Source organism: Pelmatolapia mariae, linkage group LG4 (assembly GCF_036321145.2).
Source record: "Pelmatolapia mariae isolate MD_Pm_ZW linkage group LG4, Pm_UMD_F_2, whole genome shotgun sequence".
In the NCBI taxonomy this organism is placed as follows: domain Eukaryota; kingdom Metazoa; phylum Chordata; class Actinopteri; order Cichliformes; family Cichlidae; genus Pelmatolapia; species Pelmatolapia mariae.
The window spans coordinates 23292690-23320178 of NC_086230.1; the positions used below are offsets into that span (position 1 = coordinate 23292690).

General features: G+C 41.2%; 1 protein-coding gene across 7 annotated transcripts; it reads left to right on the forward strand.

The window, feature by feature from the left end:
- Positions 1–26535, forward strand: arhgap44a (Rho GTPase activating protein 44a). Of its 7 annotated transcripts, XM_063471965.1 has the most exons (23): positions 1–308; positions 10134–10173; positions 11419–11538; positions 11618–11694; positions 11850–11961; positions 12097–12173; positions 12266–12380; positions 12563–12631; positions 13251–13332; positions 13591–13718; positions 13926–14037; positions 14476–14557; positions 14731–14811; positions 15300–15413; positions 15508–15599; positions 16426–16609; positions 17462–17479; positions 17588–17776; positions 18912–19424; positions 21026–21171; positions 21281–21682; positions 22332–22383; positions 23410–23519. In XM_063471965.1, exons 1-22 carry the CDS (start codon positions 256–258, stop codon positions 22337–22339), a joined length of 2814 nt encoding a protein of 937 aa, XP_063328035.1. In that variant the 5' UTR covers positions 1–255; the 3' UTR covers positions 22340–22383; positions 23410–23519. The 7 variants fall into 7 exon arrangements, 6 of the variants coding, with proteins under 6 accessions (XP_063328035.1, XP_063328032.1, XP_063328037.1 ...); XR_010093815.1 differs by having other exon boundaries at positions 21281–22383; XM_063471962.1 differs by lacking the exon at positions 22332–22383 and having other exon boundaries at positions 23410–26535.
- The last annotated feature ends 954 nt before the right edge of the window (positions 26536–27489 follow it).

Here is a 27489-nt window from a genome sequence, read left to right on the forward strand (position 1 = left end):
CGCGCGGTGGACTGGTCCAGCATCCCTGCGCAGGCAATGGGGCAAATATAGATGTGCAAAAAATATACATATATCTATCAATTGAAAATATGTAATCGTGGAGTACTTCTTCGGCGCTGGCAGCTTGCGATGAGGGAAAGGGGGGGGAATGGGAGATTGGAATTTGTGCTGCACCTCTGTGGAGGATGGAGATATGTATTGTGAGAAGTAATGCGGAATATTTCCCCTCGTAGGTGTTAACAGAGAAAATACAAGATGAAGAAGCAATTCAATCGGATGCGACAGCTCGCCAACCAAACGGTGGGAAGGTAAGGAAACCGTTTCCGTGCGCTATTGTCGCGACTGGCCAAGTCAAAGAGAGGAGAACCCCCCTGCATGGCCCCAGTAGGATGCGAATCGGATGAATGCAAACAGACTTTCATTCTTTAATTTGCCTTTTTTCCCTTTTTGCGCTTTTTGCTTATTTACTGAAGAATAATGTATACCGCATGTTCAAAACGCCCTAAGTGTTCTATGCGTAATACCAACTGGAATAGGCTACCGCATAGGCAGCGTGTAGGCGCATTGCCACAGTAGCTCCAACCTGCCCACGGAAATATGTTAAATATAGAAAATCACAGCGACATGGACCATCAAATAGTGACGACCCAATTTTTATGACAGAGTACCATCGGTGGAGTTTGACAAATATGGCATTGCCAAGTTATGTCGTGATTAAAATAGACTCCTGTCACCGAACCTGTCGATAGGTGAACGTGATGCAGACGGATGCAGTGTGGGCTGCGACGTGAGGGGAAAATGAGAAAAAGGCGCAATGTTTTTATTACGCAGTGATATCAGCTGTGAGGAGGGAAGCACCTCTTAGGCGTGAGTTATCCACTCCGTGAATTCCTGAAGGTCGTAATCACGCCTCCCTGATGCGCTTCTGGAATGATATGTGTCAGTTTAAATGGACGGTTTTCCATTCCACTGAACGTCCTAAAAATAACTAAATTAGGGGTTTCTGAAGACAGATTTCCACCTCTGTCCTCACCGTTTACTTTCATGTTCTTGCTCTGCTTCTGAATGGTTCTGAAATCCATTCCTATCTTCAGAAATGGATGCTCTGTGACATTTTACACCGATCCAGTGGGCTTATCAGTCTTCCCCCACCCTCTGTGTTCAGGGAAAGCAGCTTGTCAAGCAGCGCTGGGCCAGAAGGTGTTCTCTGCTCAGCAAGGGGGTGGGAGGGGAGGTGGGGGATTAGGACCAGGAGGTGTGGGTCATTATTATTATTATTATAATGCGGCCAAAAGGAGGGGCACACATTGCAGGCTGTGTTTGTGCTATCATTTTTGTTTTCCCCATAGGTCATACTGCTTTTTCTAGCCTCAGTCTTTTTTATAATCATTTCTTCTAGTGACTCATTAGAGTGTTTGTGTGTGTGGGTGTGATTCTGGATATGTGTGTGGGCAAGCAGGTTGGAGGACTTCAGATGGCCACAGAAGATATGGCACTTTTCCTTTTATGCATGTGTACGTGCACTTATACTGCTTATTTAATGCAGATGGTCCAAGTGGTGCTGGTGTAAGTAGAAAATTAGCTCTTTTCTGGGGCTGTCTAAGAGCAGCACCATGCTAAGTTGGTCTGTTTGTACCACAGTGATAATGAGGAACATAACTCTCCCCGGACAGCCCTGCTGGGCTCTTAATAATAACAGTGGTCCATAACAAGAACTGCCACTCTCAAACCATAGTCAGAGATTTGAGCTTTGGATCAAGAAGTAATGGATCTGACCCTGTGGTGACCTTGAACAGTGTCAAACACTGGCTATGCCATGTGGAGGTAGATCACAAGACTGGAAAAACCAAATCTAGCAACCAATGACCCGATCATGGTGGTTTGACGATCATCTTCTTTGTTTTGGGGTTTCTTTCTCTAGAAAAGAGCAGGTGTCTCCATTCAGTAACTATGTCCGTATTTCTCCACCACTTATAATTTGAAGGATTTCAAGAGGTGTATAGAGGTGCTAAGGCATGGTTCATCTGGAGAGCTAAATTTAAACAGCTCTTACTTATATTAAACCACGTAACATAAATGATTCTTGATATTACCACCAATAAAGTAAACACGTATGCTGTATGCATACACTATGTGTGGATCCATGTGTTCTGCACCTACATGCCTTAGAGTGTTAGTGTGGGACAGTGGGAAAAATGTGTACATATCACGAATGTGCAGATTTATTGGACTTTTATAAGCATTTACACAAGAAACAGTCTTATCATGCCAATGTCATTTTGCTGCTCTTCCTTGCACACTGCTCTTGCAGAAGATATACTATTATATAGTACATTAAGTGAAATGGACTTAATTTAGCTTTACCCCTGAGCTGTCTTTTAATTCCGCGGGTTTTGTCCTGTGAGTAATGCAGGGCTCCTATAGGAAAGAATGAAGTAGCAAAACAGTGAAAACAGGCTTCATATTAACTGTTCTGCTGACTCAAGCTTTAACCATCCTCAGACTGGAGCAGGGTTTCTCTGTGGGTATGGCCTTTGGTCCCCCTGAAACTCTCTTTAGATTTGATAATACAAGTGACAGGTCCTGTTACTAAGAATATGTAGAGTTACATGTTATTATTTAGAAACAAGATTTAATAATAAAATTGTGCTTCAGTTTATTTATTGCAGGTTTCTTTATTAAGAATAGACTCATAACTCATATCTTTTTAATATCTGTTTTTTACTATATCTGCTCGTCTTTTTGTCTTGTATTGGCATTTGTAATGGCAAGTCTATAATGAAGGTCTTCTTTCAGCTGGGGGTTGGTGTTCAGGTGTGCTGTGTCAGCATCCCTCTGGCTCTCCAAGGCGGCTGCTGCTGCTGCTTCTGCTTCTGCTGCAGCTTGCCTGGGTGAGACCCATGTCATGTGATCACCAGCTTGACCAATTACCTCTGTGGAGCAAAAGGGTGTGCAGCCATGCATACTTTAGTGCTAACAGAAATGTGTTTTGGTATAGCGGGAGAGACCTGTATTATAAATATTATTTTTGGACATTAACCTTTAATTGAGATTTCAGTGTCCATGAAAACTCTGCTGTACTTTAGTGTTTGCGTTTGTCTAAAAAAAGACATTCTAATTGTTTTGTGTGTCCTTACAGGAAGCAAGCAAAAGATTATATTGGTTCAGCCAGCTCCCACCCTTCATTTCTCTTGACCTATTTCTCTATTCCCAACTCACTGTCCTATGTAGGTCTAGGACAGACTGTTAAAAAGATTCTATGATTCAAGACTGTAAGAATATGTTTTGCTGCACAGTAACATTTACATATAGATACAAAAAAAACAGGACTATCTCATTCCCTAACACACCCACATTCCATCTTTGCACTCTGCTTCTGCCACCTTTGTGGTGTTCGCAAATACCTCTATGATAGATGCATTCTTCTTACTTGTGCCTTCTAGCTCACCAATCCACAATGCAATTATCTGAAAATGGCAGTCATTTGTGGGCTGCTTTCTCTTTCCTGCATTGTCTCTTACTCGGTTTCTATCTCTTTTCTGACGCAGTAGGAGAATGAATTATTGTTAAGCACGCAGGTGGCCGATTTACAGATTGTGGGTGTGGAAAATGTCCACATTTTTTGAAGGTTTCAGTCCCATTATATCTGGTGTAACACTAACACAGAATTTCATAAAAAATAACATCATATCAACAGTCAAACATGGTGGTGGTCAAACAGTGTGATGCTCTGGGGCTGCTTTGCTGCTTTAGGAAATGGTCGACTTGATGTAATTGATGGAGCCATGAATTCTGCTGTCTACCAGAAAATCCTGAAGTTAAATGTCTGGTCATCAGTTCATACCCTGAAGCTCAAGCACACTCGGCTTATGTAGCAGGACAATCTAAAACACACCAGGAAGTCCACATTTGAATGGTTTTTGAGTGACCTAGTCGAAGTTTAGTACTAATATTAGGTTGAGATATAAGCTTAAACAGGCCGTCCGCGCTTGAAATCCCTCCAATGTGGCTGAGTTAAAACAATTCTGCAAAGAAGAGTGGGCCATAATTCCTCCACAGTGATGTGAAAGACTCATTGCCAGTTATCAGAAACGCGTGATTGCAGTTCTTGCTGCCAAGAGTGGTGCAACAAGTCATTATGATTAGGGCTCATATTATTGTTTTACACAGGGTCAGGTAGGTATGGATAAGTTGTTGTTTTTTTCCTTAATAAATGAAATCATCATATAAAACAATGCATTTTGTATTTACTTGAGTTATGTTGGGTTTTTCTACTATTGAAATTTGTTTGATGATCTAAAACATCTAAGTGTGACAAATATGCACAAAAATAAATAAGCAATGAGGCAAATACTTTCTCACTGCACTGTATAAAGTAGAGAGAGGAAGGGGCAGAAACAGCATCAAGCACTAATATGTAGCTGACCATATTAACACTGAAAACAAATTACTGTTAGAATAAGAAGTAGGTGTCTGTGCCTGTTTTTAAATTCAGTGCAAGATTAACACATTCACACCTCTTGGTGAGAATGTGTGCCAGGCTCTAAAAGGGCATATGGTCGCTGACAGGTAACTTGTTGCATGAAAATGCAGCGTCCCCCACCTCTCAGCTCTCTGTTCCTCCTCTTAGCCTTGATTCTCTGGGTTGGAACAATATAAATCTTGGAACAAGTTGCATTCACAATCTGATTCACTGCTCTTATTGTCTTTTTTGTAATCATTTCTAGCTGAACATGGAATGGCATTATGGTGTTATGAACTATTATGAAGCCATCAACAGTCAGAAGTGAATCATTATGTGTGTGCTAGATCATGCGAGAGCCGTTGCTAAATAAGTGTCTCATGCCGTTCGGTGCTTCTATACAAGGTTGTAACCCTCCCATATCCCCATCAGTGCCTTTCAGAGACAGCATACTACAGGGTATGGTAGAGATAAAGAGCCTTTGTCAAGGGGCCATTTTGGCCATCAAAAGAGAGATGATGTAATATCAGAGAGAAGCGCTGTTTCTCCCTCTCCATGTCACTCGTGTTGATTCATTCAAAAGACTAACCTCTTAAAGAGCCCCTGTATTAAAGATCAACTAAAAAACTCGCATCTGATTTTTTTTTTTTTTTAAAGAACAAACAACAAAACTTGCAAAATTTTGAAGGAGATTGGTTAATCCCATCAGATCCAGATTCTCCTGTGGAGTTTTATTTTCGTTTTGTCCCTATCGACCTGGCTCCTGTACAAGTGATCATGTACACAGCAGGGTGGCAAATAGAAGAACTCACACGATAATAATGGTGTCACAGAAATTCTGCAATATATCACAAGACAATCTTCTCTGATACATAATGAGATCTGTGTAACTGAAGTAATTTGCCCTAAATTGGTAAAAAAAAAAAAAAAAAAAAAAAGAAGAAGAAGAAGAAGAAGAAGAAGAAGAAGAAGAAAGAAAGAAAGAAATAGGGATTGTGTATTTATTCACTGCACTTTAATGTCAGTGTGTGTGTGTGTGTGTTTGTGTGTGTGTGTGTAATGTCATTATTGTTCATTCCAGTAATGTGTCAGTTGAGCTAATTAGAGCTCTCATTCGCTTTCCACCACCATCTACCATTTTCCTCTTGTGAATATCTTCTTCTTCATTTAAGTTTCCATTCGCATTACCCTCATTTATCTGAGAATCACTGAAGGCTAAATTTATGATGATACCACTGTACATAAAGTTCTCTGGTATATAATTCTTAGTACTAAACTGTTATAAATGAACTGGACAAGCAAGCTTGGCATTGTTAAAAAGAAAAACGAGACAGGTGACTCCCTTTCAGCATGCTCACTTCCGTCCATTCAAGAATGTCAATAGGCTCAGAACAGGAAGCACTGATCTACTAATAACAACTTCCTGTTTTATTTACCTCTTTTTCCCCTTTGCTGTTTAATCATAAAAGATCATTTTCCAGCTCCTTTTTTTTTGTGCACAGCAAATATAGTCGTTCCTTTGCTTTGGTTGCCTAGAAACGCTCATTTAGTATTAGCTGTTTCATCACATTCGTTTGACTCTGCCAGCGCACATGTTACATTTCCCAAAATGGTGAAGAAATTTATAGCTTTAACAAAAAAGGTGGCAAAAAAAAGGTTTCATTTCTAAGTAAAGGATTATTTTGACCTTTGTTGCTTTGTCTTAGTTTATTGTTTGCTTGCATTTTAAGTCATTTAGCTGCTCTGTGTGTGTGTGTGTGTCTTTGGGCAGATGACAAGTGTAAGAACACAGTTAAGCCACATTGCTGCGCGCCTTTTTGTCGAAATTATTCAGCGCACCATGAATAAAGTTATTAGAGATAACTCAGTGCCTGTGTTTCCAGTGAAACATTACTGAACACTGCAGGCTCTCACTCTCTCTTTCATTCACTCCTTCTCTGGACGTGTGTGTGTGTGTGTGTGTGTGTGTGTGTGTGTGTGTGTGTGTGTGTGTGTGTGTGTGTGTGTGTGTGTGTGTGTGTGTGTGTGTGTGTGCTTGCCTGTGTGCATGTATGTGCTCACAGTTGCATACTTGACAGAACTGTGACCTAGTTTAGTGGACAACTACAGTAAGTGGGTTTTTCTGTTTTAGTAACCCCGTATCCCATCGCATGCCCCGCCTCATCGTTTGGGTAGAAACCAACTGGGCCTCTAGATGCACGATGCAGGTCTAGAGAAAACAAAAAGCAATCAGTGGAGAAATATTCACGGAGGATCTCAAGCATAAACACCATTGTGGGTTTTTGTGTGTGTCATTGCTTGTGTGTATGTATATAACTGACTGTGGATCTCATGCCAGCGCTCCAGGGTGTGCAATGCCCTGCTGAGGCCCAGGGCCACCATTCTGCTCCACTACCCTCCCCTAGCAGTACAAGACCTAGCATCCAGTGTAGCTCTTCCAGGCCTCAGAGTAGGGGCCTTTGTTAGCCATGCTAGCAGTGTGAGCAAACCAGATAATGACCTTTTTTTTTCCTTTTTGTTCTGCTGAATCTCAAACGGACTGAAAGTCAGCAACAGCCAACAATTGGCTTGCTACCAATGCAATATGTTCTAGACAGCGGCTGCTTCTTTATTCGCATTTTGATTATGTCAGCATGGATTATTCATGCTTTCATAAACCATGCTCAGTGCTGGGGGGCTAACGATGCAGCTGTCCAACATTAACACAGCTTGAGATAAAAATATATAGATGCACTTTTAACATTTTAACTGCAACTTAACAGAAATACAACGACTTATAATCTCTGAAACCTTACAAATACATCCTAAACAGACCTTACCTAGACTTTTATTCATGTCAGCTCTTTGCTAATGTTCCTCCCAGATGTAGAAAAAGTTTGTCATTCTGGCAGCTGATCATCTTGCGCAAATATTGTGTCAACTCATTTATCTTTCTCCGCTCTCTGGGATCGTTCATGTTTGCATTGCTCCGATTTGAAGTCCTTTTCACCAGTGTTACATTTTGCATGCAAGACTGTAATAAATGTCTGCAATTTGAAGATTACTTCATTAACCTGCATATTTTTAGATGCCTGTGCACGTGTTTGTATTGAGTCATCACCAGTTCCAGGTAAAGGAATGCCTGCATAGTGGCAGATGGTTGGCAACGTCTCCCTTTCCCTCCATGAGCCTACCGCCCGCGAGGCTGCCAACTCTCCCACGTCTTTATTTTCCTCCCAGGTCTCACTTTGCACGATATTTGCTGAGAAGAACATCTCTCCTCACCTCTAAGCTGTCCCTGAAGCTAGACTTACATCAGGTTCGGTAGGGCCAAGAAACTTCAGTACCCCCCAGTTTTCATGCCTTGACAATGCTGCTTTTTCTCTGCATCTTCGCAGCAAGATTATGTGTGATGCTGCTTTCCTAAGAGGAAATGCCACTCTCTGAAAACAAACAAACTCATAGAACAAGACAGTGCTGCCTTTGAAGATAGGCTCCAATCTGTTTGATGTCTAGGTCATAATAGCCACACCGCTTGCGGTCCTTGAGGATGCTAGATGTCTATGATTTAAATTGTTATTGCCTCCTTTTAAACAACAAATCCAGTCAGCTGATCAGCCTGCAATAGACAGTGGCAGTGACAATGCAGAGCTACTACCTACTTTCAGTACATAATACAGTCTTGCATGGGAAGTTGTTTCATAAACCATGGCATTTCAGAGTTTTTTTGTCTGGTGGAGTGTTCAGCAGAACTGTGCCAAACTTTAGTGCACTGCTTGGGTTATTTTTGTCCTCCCTTTGTCATGTAATCTGCAATCTGCGATCGCAGTTATCCTTATAAATCACGCCAGAAATCTCTTGCTTTGCTATCTTTCTGTCGCTCTCTCTTAGACATGCACACACACATTTCCTGTATTTTGCCTCCTAGCTCATTGAGTAGAGCAGTTTTCCGAGAGGCTGGCTGTGATTAGATCCACTGGTACATGATTTGACCCAGTTCCCATGGCTCCATGCTCACATTTTTTTTTCTCTGAGGCTGGAGATGCTAATGCCTCAATAGTTCAGCTTCTGTTGTTGGTAACAGTGCTTGGGATATGTGTAAACAACTGCATGTCAACATTAGACACTTTTTAGTCATTTCATACTTTGCCTCTTTTTAGCAACAGTTTTAGAGAGCTGTTATGTTGCCTGTTTGGTAACATACATGAAAACAGCATTTTGGTAATATGCTTCTGACTTATTTCCCCTGGCTCGTGACAATTATTGCACAAACCAAGGTCCTTTATATAATTTGCTTTGCCAAGATAAATTCAGATTCATTATTTGTAGTTGGCATGGGCATAGTCTGGGCACAATCACAGGAAGAGGCTGTGCGTACAGGAAGGGAAGTCCCAAGTAACTGTGTTCTGCTGGAGATCTGAAAATGCCTCACTTTAGGAGGTCAGATGGTCTGCCCGATCCCTGTTTCTTGGCAGAAAGCATATGTTATCCTCCACATTAGGTATTCCTTATATATTGTTTATATATTGCATGCATTAAAGTTTGGTTGGTGTCAAATTCTGTAATAGTTTACCACAAAAAAGAAAATGTACAATAAAATTGTTCTTAGGAGACAAGTGGCTATTCTGTCTTTTCTTATAGGATCATAAACGGCATGCTAAGCTATATGGAAAATGTCCTTGCTGACTAAAGTCATAAAATGAAAGCTGATTGAACTGAGCTGACACCATGTATTTGTAAAATCCAGTGGTTTGCTCTTTTCTGAACTAATGGCTCTTTCACTTCTCCGGATGAGTAGCTTTATCTGCTTCATCTGCTCTGCAGCCCTTTCCTTCAGTCTTTGGCTCAGTCCCCATCTGCTGGATTTTTAGTAGGATGTGACGCAGTGGGAATTAACACATTTGAATCGGCGGCTTTAATGTGCTGTTGTTATGTATTGTTGAAGATGATGACTCAAAGAGACAGCCTCACAGACACTTGCATTCTTGCACACACTCACCCACTTACACCAAAGAGACAGGTGTGCATGTGGCCTATACATTTTGGAGCATTGCCACATTGGTAAATGAGCCTTCTATACCCACAGCATTTTGGGAAAGACACGCAAGACTTGTAAAGTGTGCTAAATTATTCAAAACTAAACAGGCATGTCATCAAGAACTTAAAAAGGTAGCATGTCTGATGTTATTTGTCCTGTGTGAATCAGAAGCTGTGTGATTTTGGCAGCTGTTCTGTGTGTATATGGAAGCGTCAAGATGCCGCCTACCCAAGGGCATACCAAAGCTTTGTAATTCTTTGTGTGCGTTGTGCAATAATTCCTTTCATTTGTTTTCATCAGAAAACAAAAAATAACATAAAATAATACAAGGAAGAAAGAAGCCAAATACTTTAAACCATGGGTTAGTTTCCAAGTGAGAAAGTTTGCTTCTCTTTCTTGAATGCAGTGTTTAATATATGAAATTTAATAAGCTCTGCATAGGAAAGATGATGAATGAACATTTTCCAAAAATTTCTGCTACTTTGCAGTAATGTTTTATTAGTCTAGAATCGATTCCCATATCCTTCCCTACATACTGATAAAATTGCCACATGCAATCCTGTTTCTATGGATTTAAAAATACTAGTATCAGTTAAGATTTAAGTGATAATGTATTAATATATATGTTTTTGTTTCTTTTTTTTATCTTTACAGGGCAGAAAAAACAGAGGTGTTGAGCGAAGACCTTCTGCAGGTGAGCTGTAGATGTGTATGGGAGCTGTGATGTCAGAGTGTGTATGTATGTGCAATCATTGCACCTGTGAACAGCAGTGAATTATTAGTAGTCTGTAATAAATTGATAATGATTATTAAACATCAAAAATAATGTCCGTCAAAATCGCCACATGGTACATTGGGAACAAGTGCAGCAAAAATTTCTGGCACAACTTCACCTACTTCCAAGGTGCATGGAGAGGATGAAAGAATTCACAAAGCAGGAACTCCAGCAACACTTGAGGGAAGATGAACAACTTTAATAATTGACCGACGCGTTTCGGCTTGTGGCCTTCATCAGGGTCATTTTCAGTCAAGTCCATTTTCAGTGTTTTCCTCCCATCATGCCCAATCGGTCAGGGCTGAGGGCTGCCCTTCCCTGAACCTGGTTGTGCCGGACGTTTCGTCCTGTTAAAAGAGAGCTTTTCCTTCCCACTGTTGCCAAATGCTTGCTCAAAGGGCGTCATTTACCCTACAATATAAAGTGCCTTAAGGTGACTTTTGTTGTGAATAAAATTGAACTGAATTGAACTAAATGTTCAATGACTGTAAAATGACAGTAAGTGTCTATAGTCATCTGTGAAACATGGTGATGGAATTATGAACGCACAAAATACCATCAGAGTTTTATCCACTATGAAATACCAACTGGAAAGCATCTGATTAGCAACAACTTCATTATTGAAGTTGAATGTTGTATTATTTTGACACAGAACAGAACAAAAACCAGCCAAAATTCAAAGCAGAGCTCTAAATGTCCTTCAAGAAGCCCGGAGAACTATTCCTGAAGACTAATTAAAGAAATGGCAAGAAAGCTTGCCTTTTTTTTACAAGAAAGTTTGCATATTTCTGTTTCTTATTTTCTTTTGCATAGTGTTGCATATATATATATATATATATATATATATATATATATATATATATATACATACATATACATATATATATATATTAGTGTTTGTGTGTTAGATTTAAGTGCAACTGGATCCAAGTGAATCATAGAAAGACTTAACTATAATGCATAATGTTTGACTTCTTCTATCCTACTTCTTAATTTAAAAATATAATTGAGAGTAAGTATCACAGGTTTACTGTCAGTATGTGCCGTGAAAAGAGAGCAGGTGCTGATTCATGATGCTGCATTAGAGCTGACAGTTGTGTTGCATCTGTGAGGATACTTGTGTGCATGTAAGCACATTCATCTGGTCTGCGTGTGCTTTCCCAGGTGGAGAAACGCCTAGATCTGGTCAAGCAGGTGTCACACAGCACTCACAAAAAACTGAATGCCTGCCTGCAGGGTCAGCAGGGGACTGATATGGAGAAGAGATCTGTAAAGTCACCTTCTGTGAGTACGGGCGTCAGTCTTGCTGGCAACTGTTGAAGTTTACAGAAGTGTGTGTAACGTTATTTCTATGTACCATCAGAAAAAATTACCGCTTACCATCCTGGCACAATGCATGGAAGAAGGGGCTGCAGTGTTGGGGGAAGACTCTCTCCTGGGGTTAGTGGCTACTAATACGCCTGTGCTTAACTCACACACACACAAAGTCATCTTTAATTACAGATTTGGCAGCTGAATTCTTCTCTGTCCTTATTATCCTTGTGCTTTAATTGTATTTGATTGCTTATGACTTTGTGCTTGGCTCTCACCAACAGAAAAATGCTGAAGCTCTGTGGGGAGACAGAGGAGAAGCTGGCCCAGGAACTCATTCAGTTTGAGTACCAGATAGAGAGAGATGTGGTGGAGCCTCTTTATGTCCTTGCGGAGGTGAGCAGATAGTGTTATTTTAATGTCCCAGTTAAAAGTTGCATTTTGGTGTTTTTATTTCCATTGCTATTAGCAGAAAAAAAGTATAATGAGTTGACTGTTTTCATATTAACTCCTTGGATTTTTTTTTTTCAGGTGGACATTCCTAATATCCAGAAACAGAGGAAGCACTTAGCTAAACTTGTCCTGGACATGGACTCAGCACGAACAAGGTGAACAGTGTTCAAACAGTTGTGGTTAGTGTATTGCCAAAATAAAAACTTGGAATGTCTAAAGCAGGGGCGATTGTTTCATTTACCCACAGATATCAACAGTCATCCAAGTCATCCAGTCACCCCAGCACTCTGCAGCCCGGTGCCAAGTCTGAGTCCCTAAGAGAGGAGATGGAGGAGACAGCCAATCGGATGGAGATTTGCAGAGTGAGTCAACGATCAGAGCTACGTGTATATCATGCCTTCCCTGAGCTACTTTTGCTCTCCTCTTTGATTTATAACACTTGCACATGAATCAGACACAAATGGGCCACAGTCATGGAATGATATTAAAGTTCTATCTGTGACGTTAGTGAGATCATTTCCTTAAGACGATTTTTCTTTTTCAGGATCAGTTGTCAGCAGATATGTACAATTTCATGGCCAAAGAAATAGACTATGCAAACTACTTCCAGACGGTAAGTCAAATATGTCATCAAATTGGCAAATTGTTTTGTTTTTTGTCTTTGGTGTAAGAGTTCATTTACACTAACAACATTAAATATTGGGAGCTGCACAATTGCTTCATATCATGTAGGTCCCACTCATGTTGTCACTTCTAACCTGTTGGGGCATGGACAGGACATGTGGCATTAAAACTTGATATTTTGGCTCCTTTGTGATCAGGCCTTCTCTGGCACATCCTGTGGGTGCTTGACCAGATTAGGATTCTAAGAGGCTCGGTTAGGTCAACGCCTTGGTGTCTTTGTTGTGTTGCTTAAAACCATTCCCGAGCGGGTTTTGTTATTTAGCGGCGAGCATTGTCCTGCTGGTTGAAGCCACTGCCTTCAGGGCGTGTCATTGCCTGAATTGGTGGGTGTGCTTGGTGCGCAGCGAATGATACGTGTCAGTGAATGAATGAATAAGACGATGAGTGTTGCTATCTTAACCTGCCGGACATTTTAACGTTGCGGCTGATAAGAATCAGATTTTTTTTGCGTTTAAGCACAAGCTGTAGTAAACACTGAAGATGACTTTAAAATCATAATTGTTTGGTGCATTATCTTATATTTTATTTTCCCCTGCTCTCCTCTGTAGCTGATAGAAACGCAGGCAGAATATCACAAGAAGTCATTAGAGATTCTTCATAGTGTCCTACCCCAGATTAAAGCTCACCAAGGTGAGTCATGCATTGTGTTAAGAGCTATGTGTGTGTGTTTGTGTTGAGATCTGCTCCATTTCTGTACCCGAAGGAATACCAAGATGATCAGTAAAGAATACACTAATAGGCCTGGCATGTTACATAACAACATAATTAAGGAACAGTTATGCACCTTGATATTTAATTAATGGTTAATTTACAATTGCTAGACAAAAGACATGATGCATAGGGTTGTTTTTATCCATGTGTGATTCTGGGCACTGTTTGGTATTGCAGAGGCGTGGGTGGAGAAGCCGTCGTATGGCAAGTCCCTGGAGGAACACCTGAGTATAAGTGGGAGAGAGATTGCCTTCCCCATCGAAGCCTGTGTCACCATGTTGCTAGAGTGCGGCATGCAAGAGGAGGTAGAAGAAACGCACATATACATGAATCACTTGTCCATTTTCGGTGTTCTTATTTTGGTTTTATTTTGTTTGTTGCACACCGGCCAGTCTATTTGAATGTCTTCATAATTAACATTTAATGGAAATATTCAAAATGCGTTGTGTTCCTGCTCAGATGTGTTAGATATGATAATTACACATCATGCGTTTCCTGTGTGGGGGCTGTAGGGCCTCTTTAGAGTGGCTCCATCAGCCTCCAAGCTGAAGAAGCTGAAAGCATCTCTGGACTGTGGAGTTCTTGATGTGCAGGAGTACTCCTCCGATCCACACGCCATCGCAGGTGAACTACGCCCACATAAATGCATTGTTCAAAGCACATTTCCATAACAACAGTCCCAACTCTCTGTAATTGTTAGAGGCTAAATTGTAAACAGCCAATTATTTTAACTCCATGATCAAAAGTTCATTTGTAAAAAGCTGAAGTGTTTGCAGTCTTTTTTTGGACATAATGCACTTTGCAAATGTGGTTCTTTGGAAAATGTCTTCCTCAGCGTTATCTTCCCAAGAGCTTTCTCTTCAGATATTGCTGTCCATTTCACATATTAGCATGAAATCTGTGTTGAGCTGTCTGACTTTGGCAGATGCACTAGCTATGAGGGCCTGCTAGAGGGGAGTAGAGATATGGAGCATGGGCTCGCCAGTAGAGAGAAAACAACCCTCCACTTCTTTTAAAGAGCTGACCAGTTTTTACGCTGTCCTTGTTTTTTTAATCCCACAGGGGCCCTGAAATCATACCTTCGTGAGCTCCCAGATCCACTGATGACCACTGAACTTTATGATGAATGGATTCAAGCCTCCAAGTGAGTCGCTGTACTCTTAAGAGTATTTTCTCAAATTGTGCCATTGGCAGTGATTAAAAATAGAAAGCAGTTCAGCGTGTTAGTACAGGGCCCCTAACTGTCAAAAAGAAAAATGATGACATTTATAAAGAAGTGGAGCAACAGTAAACCGTAATGACTTTATATTTCCTCAGCATTCAAGACATGGACAAGAGACTACAGGCGTTGATGGCAACATGTGAAAAACTCCCCACAGACAACTTAAACAATTTCAGGTCAGTTTCTTTCCCTGATTTTCTGCCCATTGATTTGCTGGATTGCACATGTTTCAGTGTAGCCTTACTACCATAAACAAAACATTAGGAGATCAAAAACCGGGAAAGTATGTAGAAACAAAACTGGACCACATCCAAATGAAAATCCGGGTGAAATCCTTTCAGTCCTACAAATATCTACTCAACTTGTGCCACCTACAGGAAATAATATTAACAGCAGGATCAGCAACTTTAGAAGTACAAGGATCACTGACAAGAAAATTACTGTAATGTCTTTGCAGTACTCGTAGTTGTACCTCCTGCAGGCAATAACTCATGCAGTTTTACAGTCTTATTTACTGCCTGCAGGTGGCACGTCTAATATTGCTGCTATCATTTTTTTTTTTTACTTTATAATCAGTAAATGGTACAAGCAGACATGTCACCTCTAACCAAAAACAGTGGGTTATACTTTTAAAATGCACAGTTAATTTTATCCAATCCTACAGATATTTGATCAAATTCTTAGCCAAGCTGAGTGAGTATCAGGATGCTAACAAGATGACTCCTGGTAACATGGCTATTGTCCTTGGACCAAACTTGCTCTGGACACACAATGAACCGTATGTATTCTTAAAGCAACTAATAATTTTATTCTTTGGATTTAAACCAATGATTGAGTGACCCTGCTATAGCTCACTTGTCTGCTCTATCCAGGAACATGACAGAGATGATGACGACCGTGTCCCTACAGATTGTTGGCATCATCGAGCCAATCATTCAGCATGCTGACTGGTTCTTCCCTGGAGGTGGGGATTACACACTATGTATGTAAAATTGTAACTGCGCTGGGCATCTTATCTGTTTTCTTGTTTAAATTATATCATTGTAAGTAACAATTAGGGGATTTGAGATGATAAAAAAATTGCCCAGAACAAAGAAGTGTTTAGCTTTATTCAAATGGACATAGTTTTGCATGTCATAATCATGCAAACATCTCAAAAATCATATGGTTGCACTGCTATTCTCCCCAGCCTGATAATACAAGACAATAATGATACAAACAAACACCATACAGCAATACAGCAAACTGACTAACCCAATAAAAAACATACATAAACATACTTAACAATGGACAAGACACTATGGACCCTTAACAAAGGTAATGCCTGTTTTCTGTGACCTTTCAGAAATAAAAGAACCACTGATGTTTCATATTTCTGTATGTTGAAGGGATTGCAAGAAACTCACTCTGGTGATATTTAAATGTATACATCTTTTTTTTTTTTTTTTTTTCATTTTTGTGGATTTGGACAGCAGCACCTGGTTGGTGTATCAACTACCATTATACATTGATTCACAGCACAGTGCAATGCTGTCGCAGCATGTGACTTAAATCTGTTATTGATTGGATGTTCTCTGTAGACTTTCATATGCTAAAAAAAGCATTAAAATGTCATTTTAGTACTGTATTTGTTGCATAGCTTAATCTTAATTTTATTATAGTTATTTCAGTTCTTCATACTAACTGTGGTTTTTTTGGAGTAATTGTGTGCACTCAAAACGCACACAATTCTAAACATTACTGTAAGTATAATAGACTACATGCTGATGGTGTGTCTGCTTCTGCCTCAGAGATTGAGTTCAACTTGACAGGCAGCTATGGAAGCCCGATCCACACCAACCACAACTCCAACTACAGCTCTATGCCCTCACCAGACATGGACCAATCCGATCGCAAGCAGCAGCACGATCAGAGTCGACGCCCACTGAGTGTCGCCACTGACAACATGATGCTGGAGTTTTACAAGAAAGATGGGTATGATGCCAAGTGCTCACTTCTGCTACCCACCTCTCACTCTCCTTCAGTCTCTCTCTTTCCACCCACGCCTCTTCTCAGGCAACTGATACTGAATTCTTATATTTGAGGAGAGCAGCGTTTGCACATTAAGATCCTCCGATCTAAAGTTTTCATTCGGATGAGTCAGAAGCCTTCATAAGCAGCACTGAAATCAGTTTCTTGTTAAATATCTTATCTCACAGTAATATATACAGGTGTACCTTTAATTATCAGGATTCATCAAGAGAAGCCTGAAAACTGCCCTCATTTAAATACGTAGGGCTGAATAAGTTTGAATGGCATGGTCTCTATGGCAACAGGTTTCTGATGGAGAGCTGCTGGGTTTTTTTCTTCAAGAGGAAATATTTCTCCAATCCCATCCTCCCACACCCAACTCCTCGTTCACAGTCTGGCTAGCACGTCACCTGGCGTGACTCATTCACTGAGACGGTGGAATATCACTAGAAAAATTAGAACCAACACCTTGAACAAAACACCCCAATCAAGTGAATACAAAGGATGTAACACTAAAGGCATCAATCTAAATTTGTTTAAGCAACTATTCAATATGGGGGAGAAGCCTGAACTTTTCTTAGACTATAAAGGTTTAATTGGAAGAAATAACCCTCTAAATGGCATTCAGCAGATTAGCACATACTGGTTATATGACCTGACTTTCTCTCTGAATCCCTTTACTGTTCCCTCTACTGTTGATCTCATCTCCCTGCCATAATCATTGCTTCATATCAAATATTAAACATTTTGTGACCCTTGTCTGCATTACTTATGACCTCATGTCACTTTTGCCTCTCTTCTCCCTTACTAACGCAGCATTAGGAAGATACAAAGGTATTGTATCATTCCTTCTTCCCACGACTTCTTTCCTTACTATCCCCACTTGCCTCACATGAGTTTTGCTGATGTCACACATGAATCTGTACATGTTTTTATCTCCAGTATGGGCGTCAGGGTTATGGATACCTCCTGGGTGTCTCGTAAGGGTTCATCCACCCTGGCGCGTAAGGCTTCCTCCACTCCTCCAGGCATGCAAGGCCCCAGCTCCCCTGCAGACACACTCATCCCCGAGCAGCCCGGAGAGCTTGCCATCTCTCCGTCTGCCACACCTCCACTTGGAGAAAGGGTTTGGTAAGTTACCGTGGAGACCCTGGCCCTCGCTTCTCCATGCATCCACCCGTGTTCGTTTTTATTGTCATCACCATCATCACCATCATCTTGCACTGGTTCTTGGCCGTGTTAACCATGCTTCCATTCATATGCAATGGTTCCATCTTTTTTTTGGAGTATCTCCCTCAACATGTTCATGTCGCATTCTGTTATGAATTTGTTTTCAGACATCACACATTCTTAGAGCTGTCCTTGTGTCCGTTTGTCAGGTCACTGTGGGTAAAATTTGCCAAAAAAAACCCTTTTCTTTTCAAATCTGAAGGATTTTAGTCCTAATACTGCATAAACAAGTTTTGTTTATCTACGTGATGCAAAGCTTCAACCTGCTAGTTGTTGCGTGCATGCTAATCTATCCAATATCCCATTGTTGTGGCTTGGCTTTCTCAGCTTTGGTCGTGAATTAGTTATTTTTCTGTTGACACGCAGACTGATTTCACAATTTCTTTGGTATCATTATCACAATTAAACACATGAGTAATCACCTCATGGTCACTGGCTCTGCCTATGTGGCAGACAAGAAATATTATGGCTTCTGGCTTGGCTGTCTTTCTCCCCCCACCCCCATTTCCTGTGGCTCTTTCAGCCTTTGAAAGGGTTTTGTGTCTGTTTCACACTGCCCTGGGCTGACTGCAGGACCTGTGATACAAACAAGTCATATAGGATTAAGGCGGGTAGGGCTTCCATATCCAGCAGTGAGGAGAGTTTCAGTCATCAACTCAACTTGGTATTACTGAAAGCTGCAGACCAGCACTTTGGTTCCAGAGAAGGATCCTCACAGCTCTATGCAGTGTGCAGACACAAGGTGATCACAGAGGGAGTCCTACACACTGTATCATTTTTTCTTTCACAATGAAACTTAATTTTCTTTGCTATTTCTTTGTGCTTGTCTTTGTATTTGCAATAAGCTGACTGTGTACCCACTGCCCACCGCAAGATGCAGCACTTTTTTTTGCCTACTGGTTTTGGCTTCGAACTGACTAACACACTAACACACCTTAATCATCCAAACAGCTTATCCTATATCGCTCCAGTGCGTTTCCCTGTTCAGTCAATAGAGCTGTGTCTTTTGTGCTGTCTATTCTTTTAATATCTACAGCTCAGACAACGTGTCGCCCAATCGGCCGGACACCTCTCATGCCCACCCGCCCCCAGGGGAGGACCGTCCACCCCCCCCTTACCCCACTTCTATGTGCCACACTGCCCCCCACCACTTCTATCCCAAACCCCCACCCTGCGCTCGCCCTGTGGCACCAGGTCCAGAGTCCCAGCCGCCTGGCTCACCCCCACCCCCAATGCGCTGGTCTGGCTTCACTCCCCCTGTTCCTCCCCCTTCCTCCTCTTCTTCCTCCTCCTCCTCGTCACTTGACATCAATTCGAACCCCAAACCTAGCTGTCTTCACTTCCCCAAACACAGCCCGCCTGGTGACATGTCGCATGCCCCCCCACAAGACACTAATGCTTCGCCCCTCTACGTCAAAACCCCCTTGGTACTAACCCGTCATGACCAGAGCCTTGGCAACCCCCCTAGCCTCCCTTCATCCGTACCCCCGCCCCCGCCGTGGGCTGCCTGCCCCTGTGCCAGAGAGAGAGGACCCCCCAGGCTGACTAGGTAAATACAACACACGCCTGGCCACTATGGATGCATCACAGAGTGGCAGCTGTATTTCTCCTTTAGCTCGCTGGCTCATATTTTTTCTTTTTGCTTTTTTTCTTTTTTTATTACCTCTCCCGTCAAATTGCATAGCTGAGATTCTGTAACACACAGGTTGTCTCAGGATGCCTGTCAGCTGGGTTGCCTAGCAACCAAGGATGTTACTGGCTTATATAGTGCTCAGTTTGTTGCTGTTATTGAGTAGATGATAAATACACAAGGAATGGCTTCGAACTAGAATTGAAATGTATTTATTGTCAAGTCTGCTGCAGTTTTTCTACTAACCAGCACACAGTACATGAAAAACCTCTTCGTTTTTTTTTTAAGAATTTTGAGGATTTATGAGATTAGCAAAATGGGAACCCTAACAGTGCAGTACCTCCAGCTGGACCCAAAGTGCTGAGTTTTACAGTTTTGCCTCTGATAGTTTCTTGACTCAGAAGTCTTTGGTGCTACTACCAAACAGGACGGTGTGAATCATTACACCAAATCTCTGTCAGTGGTCAGAACTTGGTTTTTTAACACTTTTTCCTGTGATTTGGAAAGCTGATGACCTGTGGTTCGGAAGCCTGTTTGCTGAAGATGTACAACTAAAACGAATACCATTTAATTAGACGACAACTTTAAATGGCACTTCTATAAAACTATGTTATTTTTTGTTTGTTTGTCTGTTTTTTTCTTACTTGTGGTGTTGGTGATGATGGAGGGGGTGGGGGGGTATTCAGATGGGTCATGTAAAACAAAGTTTCTTATCAGATGTAAGAAATTATTTTTTCTTGTTGTTCATGCAGTATATTTAGAGTCACTCGACTTCAGTTCATTTATGTACTCAGTTAAGACTTTGTCAGTCATATCTAGTTGCATGAAGTGTCTCTCATCTATTTTGAGTGTATTGTCACTGTCCAAAGACACATTCAATCCGTAGTCACACTCTGTTGTTTACTAAATCTGGCAAACATTCTGCAAGCCCAGCTGGAATTTTTCTGTTTGTTAATCACTCATGAAAATGAATGTCACATCCCAGTAATTGAGTTTCTTATCATATATCTAGTCAATATACTGGTATTGCTCAATTGTTTTTTGAAGTGTTTGTCTTATTCTTTTCTATAGTGTAGGGGTTTACACATTTGCCAAGCAACAGAGCCATGGTTCATTTCAAGGGGGAGACAGAAATCCTCCGGGGATGCATCAGGAAGGGCATCTGCTGTAAAAATCTGCCAAATCAAATATGTAGAGCTACCTGCTGTGGCAACCCCTTGTGAATAAGGAAACACCCAGAAGTAGCTTTTGTTGCAGGGGGATTGAACACATCTGCATCCATACAGAATATTGTGCACCAAAGTTTTGTAAATCTATTAAAAAATAACAAACAGGTGTTGAGATTTTGAACTGCTTTCCTTGAGATTAGAAAAATGTTGTTAACAGTGGAAGCAGCCATGTATATGATGGTGATGATGGTGTAGTGACTGTAAATAGTTGTACATGTAGACTGCGATGAGTCCAAAACACTGTTTATATGTTTATATGTTCGCATACTAATATATATCCATCCTTTTCAGTTCATTGAAGAGTAAAGAGCTTTCCCCTGTAATTGGACACAAAGCCATCCAGGTCGCAGGTCCAACAGTACCCCCCAGCAGTAGCCCTCAAAGCAGCAGCCAGTCTCCCCACTCCACAGAGCACAGTCCACACACCCTCCGCAAAGGTCAGGGCCTCAGTAATATGTGCTTTCATTGACATTGACATTGAGGTTTTAAACATGTCTTATTCGTATTTCCACAGGTAACTTTAATATGACTATGGTGTGTTAACAGGTTCCAAGAAGTTGGCTCCCGTGCCTCCTAAGGTCCCATACGGCCAGTCTGGAGGGATGTCTGACCAGTCCACAGGTCAGCCGTCACCAGTCAGCCTGTCCCCTACACCTCCTAGTACCCCTTCCCCTTATGGACTGGCATGTCCTCCAGGTCAAGTACCACCGTCCTCCCCTGGGCAGACCCCACTGGGTACACCCCACTCTCTTTCGTCCCCGCCTTCCCTGACGGGGACACTCACCAAGTCACGGCCTGCCCCTAAGCCCAGGCAGAGACCCAGCTTGCCCCCTCCTCAGCCACCCATAGCCCCTCCAGGGCTAACTGGCCCACCTGTGGCCCCAGTTCCTCAGCCCATGGAGCAGGGCCTCCTGGATGGACTGTCTCCTGGGGAGAGCATGTCTACAGGTAAACATCAACCCTTGGCAACAATACCCCCACCGCCACCCCCACAGGTGGGGCTGCAGCGGCCCTCTCTCAGACTCGCTGTGGCTCTGTCCAATGGAGACGGTGGACGAGTGTAGGACTCTGTAGAACCTGTCACTGTAGACAAACCTGTCCCCTTTACTGACTGCTCCCAAACAAATGTCTGAATGAATACAAGTTGCCTTTTAGACACAGATGCCTGAGAATGATAAGAAAATGTAAATATTAGCATTTCTTGTGCTACTGTAGTAAGGAAATCTCTTGACCAATGTATTCATTGCTTGTGTTATGTGATGATGTTTCTGGGTAATGTGTGGAAACATCAGAGAAGCATAGCTCGTCCTGCTTGTATGAAAGTTGCCATTAGATTCATCATGTGCTCTCTGTTTATCTGTGTTACCCAGACCCCCACTTGGCAGAGGTAGGTCAGAGGCTTACACAGTTCACACCAGTCTAGCATCTCTTACTGGGTAGCAGGAGTGGAAACCTAGCCAGACAAACCCAACGATAAAGCTACAATATGATGTTCTCAAACTGAGGTGCTCTGTCAATATATATACACCAGTGATTTTGTCACTTTGTTATATTTATCATTCTCTTGTTCCCCCTGCTACTATTGTGTACTTTGCAGCTGTGTGAGGCCAGGGATTCAGTGTGGGCTAAGTGTGAGGGGGACTTTTAGGGTAAGCCAGACCGCCCCCGCCCCATATACTCCATCTCACTGCCTGGCCTCGTACCGTGGATGCCTCTGGGGTCTCCTGCAGCCTGCCTCAAACATACCTACCCTGTAATGCTCAATCATAATCCTCGTCCTTTTTTAGCAGGTTGGCTGTACTTTCCTTGCACTGTCTTCAACCAATAATGCACGGCTTAAGGACTTCCCAGAGTGCATCACACTGCGCTCACATTGCAGATGCCATTGCTTACAACGGTTTCATCTTAAAGCCCCTTTCCTTTTGTTCCCCATTCCCAGCCCTATGCTGGCAGACATCTCCAACGCCCCTGCCACTAGTATCAGGGGGGTCACAGGTAACCCCCACTCCTCCTTTGGCAGGTTCATCGCTTTTTATAACCTCTGCTTCCTCTTACTACACTGCCACACTCCATCTCATTCCGACACAGGAGTAGCCATCCGTCTCTGTTTGGATCTGCCGCTTCCATTAAATGGAGCAGCACGTAAGAGTATCTATATTCACAGCAAATACTAATTTCAGTCCTCTAGAGATCTCCATTCTTACTTTAAGCCCACTTGGTGTCTTGGTGCCATTTTCTTTCCAGAGAGTTCCACACACATCCTGTTGCCTCCTTGATGTTTATCTGTCCACTGTTGTAAACATGTAATTTGTCACTGTGCAGTCATTTTGACTTGTTATTGTATTTTATCTGACAGAATATCTGTTCTTCCTGTCTCAAAAGACACAAAAGGCAGAGACTCGCTACACTAGCCTCTACCAAGTTTATTGACATAATCAGCACCACACTGTAAAATGTGAAGCACACGTAATCTACTGATTCCTTCGATCATATGCCACTTACCATGAGTTCAGACTCAAAACAATTAATATTATTTCTGCTCTCTTTCATTTTTACACTCCATTTTCATTGTCATATTGCCCTCTCCTCCTCCTTCTCCTCCTTTTCCCGGTGCTCATTATCGCCATCCACACTATTCTGCTCACCATACTCACCTTTCCCATCCTCACCATTAGATATCTTCAATTATGAAATCCCCTCCATCAATGTCAATCTGGACAGCCTCATCGATGAGTTCAGCGGTGCCCCCTGCAGGAGATCCATGGCAGTGACAGATCCAGAGGGGGATGGTGTGCCTGAGGAGGAGCCCCAGAGCACCACTCTATGACCTATCACCCATAGGCATCATTTCCAGAACCCCTATGGCTGTACATACTCTTTAACTGTCTCCGCCAAGGCCCGATGGAAACACACTGGCCGCACCAGTGCCAACCAGAAAATGAACCCTCCCTCACATCTGCTACAGGCTGCAAACAAACTGAACTTTTCCAACTGCTTGCTAGTAAATTAGTGTGATTACAGCTACCAAAAGAAAAAAAAAAAAAAAAGATAAAAAAAACACACCAAAATGCCATAGTGGAGGAACAGTTGCCTTTAGGAGGAAAGACTGGAATTTAGATGAGTATTGCATTAAAAAGATTTTTTTTTCTAATTTCTTTTTATAGCTTTGCTTTGTCGTTTAATGCAGTGGTCTGTATTTCTGTGTTTTCAAGTTTCTTTTTGCCTTATTAGAACATGCAATCAAATTGCAATATGATATTTGCAAGTTGTACAATATTTGGTTAGGGAAACTCAGAGCCTGACATGGTTTGGAGCAAAGCCCATCCTCAGGGTGAAACGGAAACGTGGAGCGAGAGCGTAGTATGGTTTTATTGCTCACAGGGTATTCAAGCTTTGTGCACATTAGGAATATGCGGAGCCCCAGAGACAGGCTTTGCATGCCAGAGTAACATTTAACGTTGTTTTTCTTAGTGCCACTCCCCATTTTAAATTCCCCTCTTCTGTCGCAAGTACAGCTGCATTGCTATGTCTGAAATTTACCTTTAGGTGAACTCACTTTAACTCACTTTATACCAGCACAGTAAGAGAAGAATGTTATTATGATTCAACTTTTTGTACTTCTTGCATCCATTATTTATTTAGGAAGAAAGCACCACGACGTGTTTGCATGACAAGCCAATATCGATCGACCTGCTTCTTACCAAGGGCCTGAGAATGGCAGTGCTTTATTTTGTGCGAGTGTTACTGTTGTTGTTCACACCGAAAAGTAACTTTAGTTCCCACCCCAGTGCTGTAACAGTGAGTGATAACGGATGGATGACTACACTGCCTTTAGGTTCGTATGTCTTTCTCTTTTAACTTTGTTTCAAGTGCTTCAGGTTCAGTGACCTTTGACCCCTTGTGTAAATACAAAGACTGTACATAAACTGATGTATATAAGCTGAGAGGAAAACTATATGTAAAATGCATATCTTGAATATATAATAATGATATATGTGCTGATATTTATTGTGTAGAAAATGTAATGATTAAAAATTTGATGTTATTTTTGTCCCGACACACAATGAACAGGTTTACTGTAGAGTCATAATTTTTTCACTTTAACACCAGGTAACTATGATGCTGCAGCAGAAATGCAGAATGTTTTTTTCTGCTTAAAGAAAAAAAAAACAAATGTGGTCTTTCTAATTCTTCCTCCTAAGCTTTGACTTCAGGCATGCTAAAGGACGAAGGAGTTGCACACAGATGCCATCTTCTCTTCTTTTTTGTTTGAGTAAATGATTTGTTTGCACGGGCCATTTAATGAATTCATAATGAGGACACATTTATCCCCTAAACTGCTGTTGTTAGTAGTAAAATTGGGACACGTTTAAATTTAAAATAATTGCCCTTTGCTGTTATTTTCAGACAATTAATGATACAAATTTATCATGTAACAGATGCTGCGGTGGTAGTATAATTTCCTTCAAAGATTCCGAGGACAATAACGTTGTCAGTTAAAGTGCAATTTACTCATCCACGAGAGTCCAAAAAGTGGTCAAAGTCACCCTTCCCGAACCTGCAGAAATAAGCCATTAATTTCATTTGAAAGCCTTTTTGATTAATATTATTATTATTTTATGTGTGAATTAATCTCTGCCAAAATTAATTATAGATTATTCTCTCTCCAGAAGTAATCTACTGTATGCCTCAGTGTGTGTTCTCAATGGACTTTGTTTATGAAGATTTTAGTGATGTTGATTATATTGATAGTTGTGGTAATTGTATGACAATTGCAAGTGCCCTCACACCGGTTGTTATTTTGGAACTATAGACATAATTAATGTGTGCTAGAGGATTTAATTTTCTGTGCTGGATCCATACATTTATACAAGGAGGCAGGTTTGTTTCTGAATGTGACTGACTCAGATCTCATATAGCAGGCTACCTGATTTTGTAATACTTTACAGGACAAGTAAGAGTTAGCATTGGACAGAAGGTTGATTAGGGCCTTATGGCATGTATTATTACCAGTACGGAGCAGCATAAATGTAATGTTTTTGTGAGTCATTACTGGAACTTGGAGCCACTTAAAAGCATGCATATATAGGTGTAATTATTATGTTGCCAAACAAGGGAAAAAATCTGTACCCTTCCCCATAACACAAATCATAATTGTTTAAATGAAATATTACGACAGTAAAGTAACAGCAGATTTCAAGTGCATATCCATCAGTTGCAACAAAGTTGCATAGGTTTATCATTTTAACTTAAGTTGGCCTATATTTCCTAACTCACCTCATCATCAAGTATGTTGAAAAAGTAAAGCCCAGTTTGTTTGCATTTTTTTGTGTGTGTGCATGTGTGTGCGTGCGTGCGTGGGTGAGAGGGTGGCGTGAAAGAAAAGCAAAAAAAAAAAAGTAAAATGTGAAAATGTGTTTCATGCATGCGCTTAGATAGTGTTTTGATAATCCATGTTTTCTGTCGATCACAATTTTCTTTATGAATTGTAAGAAGGACCGTGAATAAACTCTAGACCTGTAGATGGACTCTAGAGAATGTGGATCGTTAAGACAAATGGTCCTTTGTGGGTTTCAGAGCAATACGGTGGAGGAGTAGACGTTGTCTGTGGATGTACTGCCTCCTTCTGCTTTCACTACTAATGTACAAAAAAAAACCTGCTGCTTGTCAAGCCCACCCGTCCCACCCCTTCCTCTGCTTAGCATATCAAGTGGAACACAGTGTGTACTGTGAAGCCTACCTGCAATCCTTATCAGAATGTCAGAAAGAAATATATATATTAAACTCTACATTTTTAATAATCTCACCTGGTTAACGTGGGTTTTATTTGATATACGTCTTGTTATTTATAAAGTGAATATTTATAAAAGTTCCTTACCTAGTTACAATTTTAAGGTTCCTATTCAAGTTGTAATTGCAATTTGAGACACGTCCATGTTAGTTTTTCTACTTTTCTAGTGCATATGTCTCTACTACATTATTCTATTAGACCCCATCCCTGTGCTGTAACAGTTTGATGATAATGAATGGCAGCTGTGCTGTCAAAAAAGAATTGGACATCATTCAAACTTTGCACAACCGCTCTATCAAACAGTTGAAAACTGAGAGGTAGCCCCTCTAACTCATCATTATTATTTTAAATAATATGGCACCACTATTATTACCAACAAGAAAAACAGTTGTATAAAACAACATGCAAAATTTTACAAATGACAGAAACCGTCTTTATTTCAGTAACAGCAAATAAGAAAAAGCTGATGGTTAGCTTTTGCATTCTTTTAGCATGCTAGCTATGCTAACACGTCGACTGCCACTGTCCAAGCTTCAATGTTATGGTCACTGTTGTGCTAGCTAAGTTAACTAGTGCTAAATTTCAAACAAAGTAAATAATGTGATGCTAGTGGAAGTTATATTTTGGTTAAGTTCACTTTGTAATATTTTTTATTGTTGGTCACATGATTGGGGTGATACTGATGGCTAATATTAGGCACCTGTTTGCCCAATGTTGGAGAGAGGAATAATGGGTTGTTATGTGTTTTTGTTCACATCAATGTCACTTTTTCTGGTAAATGGACTGGTACTTGCATAGCACTTCTCTACTCAAACTGATCAGTCAAAGTGTTTTTTACTACAAGTCACATTTACCCAATTACAAACATATACAAGCAATGTTCCCTCTAAGCTGCACGCGTGTGCAATTGCGCACTGCTGGCACGGTCTCTGCGCACAGAAAATCTGCGTTGCGCACACAAAAA

Bases quoted from the DNA above. Each gene is read 5' to 3' on its own strand.
- arhgap44a (XM_063471962.1), top strand. From the start codon at position 256: ATGAAGAAGCAATTCAATCGGATGCGACAGCTCGCCAACCAAACGGTG. The intron at 13,333-13,590 runs GTGAGTCATGCA...TTGGTATTGCAG, and splicing joins CCAGATTAAAGCTCACCAAG to AGGCGTGGGTGGAGAAGCCG. The intron at 14,038-14,475 runs GTGAACTACGCC...TTAATCCCACAG, and splicing joins CGATCCACACGCCATCGCAG to GGGCCCTGAAATCATACCTT.